Source organism: Aphanomyces invadans, assembly GCF_000520115.1.
Source record: "Aphanomyces invadans strain NJM9701 unplaced genomic scaffold supercont1.17, whole genome shotgun sequence".
Classification (NCBI taxonomy): Eukaryota; Oomycota; class Saprolegniomycetes; order Saprolegniales; family Verrucalvaceae; genus Aphanomyces; species Aphanomyces invadans.
Window position 1 is genome coordinate 672,142 of NW_008580162.1, and position 2,302 is coordinate 674,443.

The 2,302-nt window shown below is 59.2% G+C and overlaps 1 protein-coding gene across 1 annotated transcript; it reads left to right on the forward strand.

Moving 5' to 3' along the window:
- Positions 1-979: 979 nt before the first annotated feature.
- H310_08420 (hypothetical protein) lies at positions 980-2,223 on the forward strand (the record flags this gene model as incomplete). The annotated part of the gene is made up of 2 exons (XM_008874139.1): positions 980-2,145; positions 2,199-2,223. 2 exons carry the CDS (start codon positions 980-982, stop codon positions 2,221-2,223), a joined length of 1,191 nt encoding a protein of 396 aa, XP_008872361.1.
- Between the last annotated feature and the right edge of the window lie 79 nt (positions 2,224-2,302).

The following is a 2,302-nucleotide window of genomic DNA, read 5'->3' on the forward strand; positions in this document are numbered from 1 at the left end:
TCTCGGCAACGCACGAGGTGACTTTTGACGCGACACCTCTGGATACTTCGAGCGTGCCGGTTGAGCAAGTGGGACGCCTGCGATGCACCGAAACAACCTGCGCGGGGACTGCTGTATAATTCTGGATATGGGAGACGGAGAAGTTGGGCCTGAAAGGGCTGGGGCTCCTGAAAGACGAAAGGACGACACGACGTGTGCAATTCTCAACAGAGTTGCAAATGAGGCAAGCTTTGTGAATCTGAGTCCGTGACAGAGCGTAAAACTCGGCCAAGGCTTGTGTTTATGGACCTGGCTTCTACCCTGCTCCAATCCGGTCTGTGGGTTGTTCTTGTCGAGATTCTCCATTTCAATGAAACGGTAGAGCACGTCCTGTACTGCCCTATGGAGTCTCAGCGGAGGAACCCGCCCAATGTGATGAACACACAAGGGGGAGTGTGTGGGGGCCGCCCTTCACTGAACTACTGGCCTACACTGAAAACCCGTTGTAGTGAACGAAAGCACAAGTCTGTCTAGCAAGACGGGTGCCCTTGTAGGGACAGTGCTGCGTGCAACAGCGACTGGATAAGCGTCGTATCGCAGCTGTGTCAGAGCTGCGCGATACAGGTGAGTGGACCGCGGGTGGTGTCATTCCTCGGCAGCCATGCTCTTGTAGCTGAAACATTGAACTGTCGGCACCATTTAAGATACAGGTTGGTGCATTTGACGGTCAGGTGAGGGCGACCGTCTGAGAGTTGCCTCGCGAGGTGGCCGTAGCGGTTTTGCAATAAAAGTCACAGAGACCCACGGCAAATACAGTCACTGTCCTGACCAAGAACGAGTGTCGTACGAATCAGGGGGGTCGAACCTGCAGCTCACTTCTACAGTAGAGTCCAAGAAATGAAATCGGCTGTTCTCCCAGCGCAACTCACGCCATCCGACCGACCTCACGTCGCTAGGATTTGAGTCACAATAGAATTTGCGTTCGACCGCCTCCAGACCCATGAAGTTGTTTGGTGCTCTCCTCGTCACGTCCGCTGCCGCCACCAAGCAGTCCGTGAGCACGCTCTCGGCTGACGCGCAATCCGAGCTGCGCGCCGAGTTGAGCAAGTGGCGGGAAGAGTTTGGATCTGCTGCTGCGGTGCAGGGCTTGTTGCCCCACGCCACCGAAAGCTCGAACCCGATTCAGGCGGAAAACGACGCGCTCCAGCGGTTCTACGACAACAAGCTCGCGATCGAAGAGGCCCGTCGCAACAACCCCGAAGCCACGTTCGACTACAACCACCCGTTTGCTCTCATGACACAGGCCGAGTTCAAGAAGTTTGTGGAGGGTGTGTCGCTGGAGGAAAGCCGCAGTGCGTTCCGCTCGGTCCCCGAAGCCGATTTGAACGTGAGTAGCGTCGCGGCGGCGTCGGTGGACTGGACCACAGGCAAGTGCGTCAACCCCGTGCGCAACCAAGGCCAGTGCGGATCGTGCTGGGCCTTCTCGGCCGTGGGTGCCGCGGAACCGGCGCACTGCATCGTGACGGGAGAGCTCCTGGACCTGTCCGAGCAGCAAGTGACGAGCTGCTCCACCGCGAGTGGCAGCGCGGGGTGCAACGGCGGGTGGCCGTACGCCGCCATGACGTACGTGTCGACGACTGGACTCTGTTTGGAGAAGGACTACCCGTACACGTCTGGCAGCACGAGCCAAACCGGCACGTGCAACAGCAACTCGTGCACGACGAAGAAGCTCAGCATCGGCGCGACTGTCCGCGTGAAGGGCGAGGCGGCGCTGGACGCGGCACTCAACACGCAGCCTCCGTCAGTGTTGGTCGAAGCGGGTAACTCCGTGTGGCAAAACTACCGCTCGGGTGTGATCACGCAATGCCCCGGGTCGTACTCGGATCACGCCGTCGTCGCCGTGGGATACGACGATACGTCGTACAAGATCCGCAACTCGTGGGGCACCAATTGGGGCGAAGCCGGCCACATCCGCCTCAAGCGCGGCGTGAGCGGCAAAGGCATGTGCAACGTTGCCGAGGACGTCGTGTTCCCCAAGATCGAAGGCAACACGCCTACGACGAAGCCAACCCCAACGACCAAGCCCACTCCTACGACCAAGCCCACTCCTACGACCAAGCCCACTCCTACGACCAAGCCCACCCCTACCACTGCTCAACCCGACCAGTGCGCAGACTGCACTGGGTGCTACTACCCCGCCGCGTCCACGTGTTTGCCAGCCGACTACACCAAGGAAGCCTGTGACGACTACAGTGCTGAGTATGGCACGTTTTGGTGTGGTGACGAGCCTACACCTACCACCAAGCCGACTCCTACCACCAAG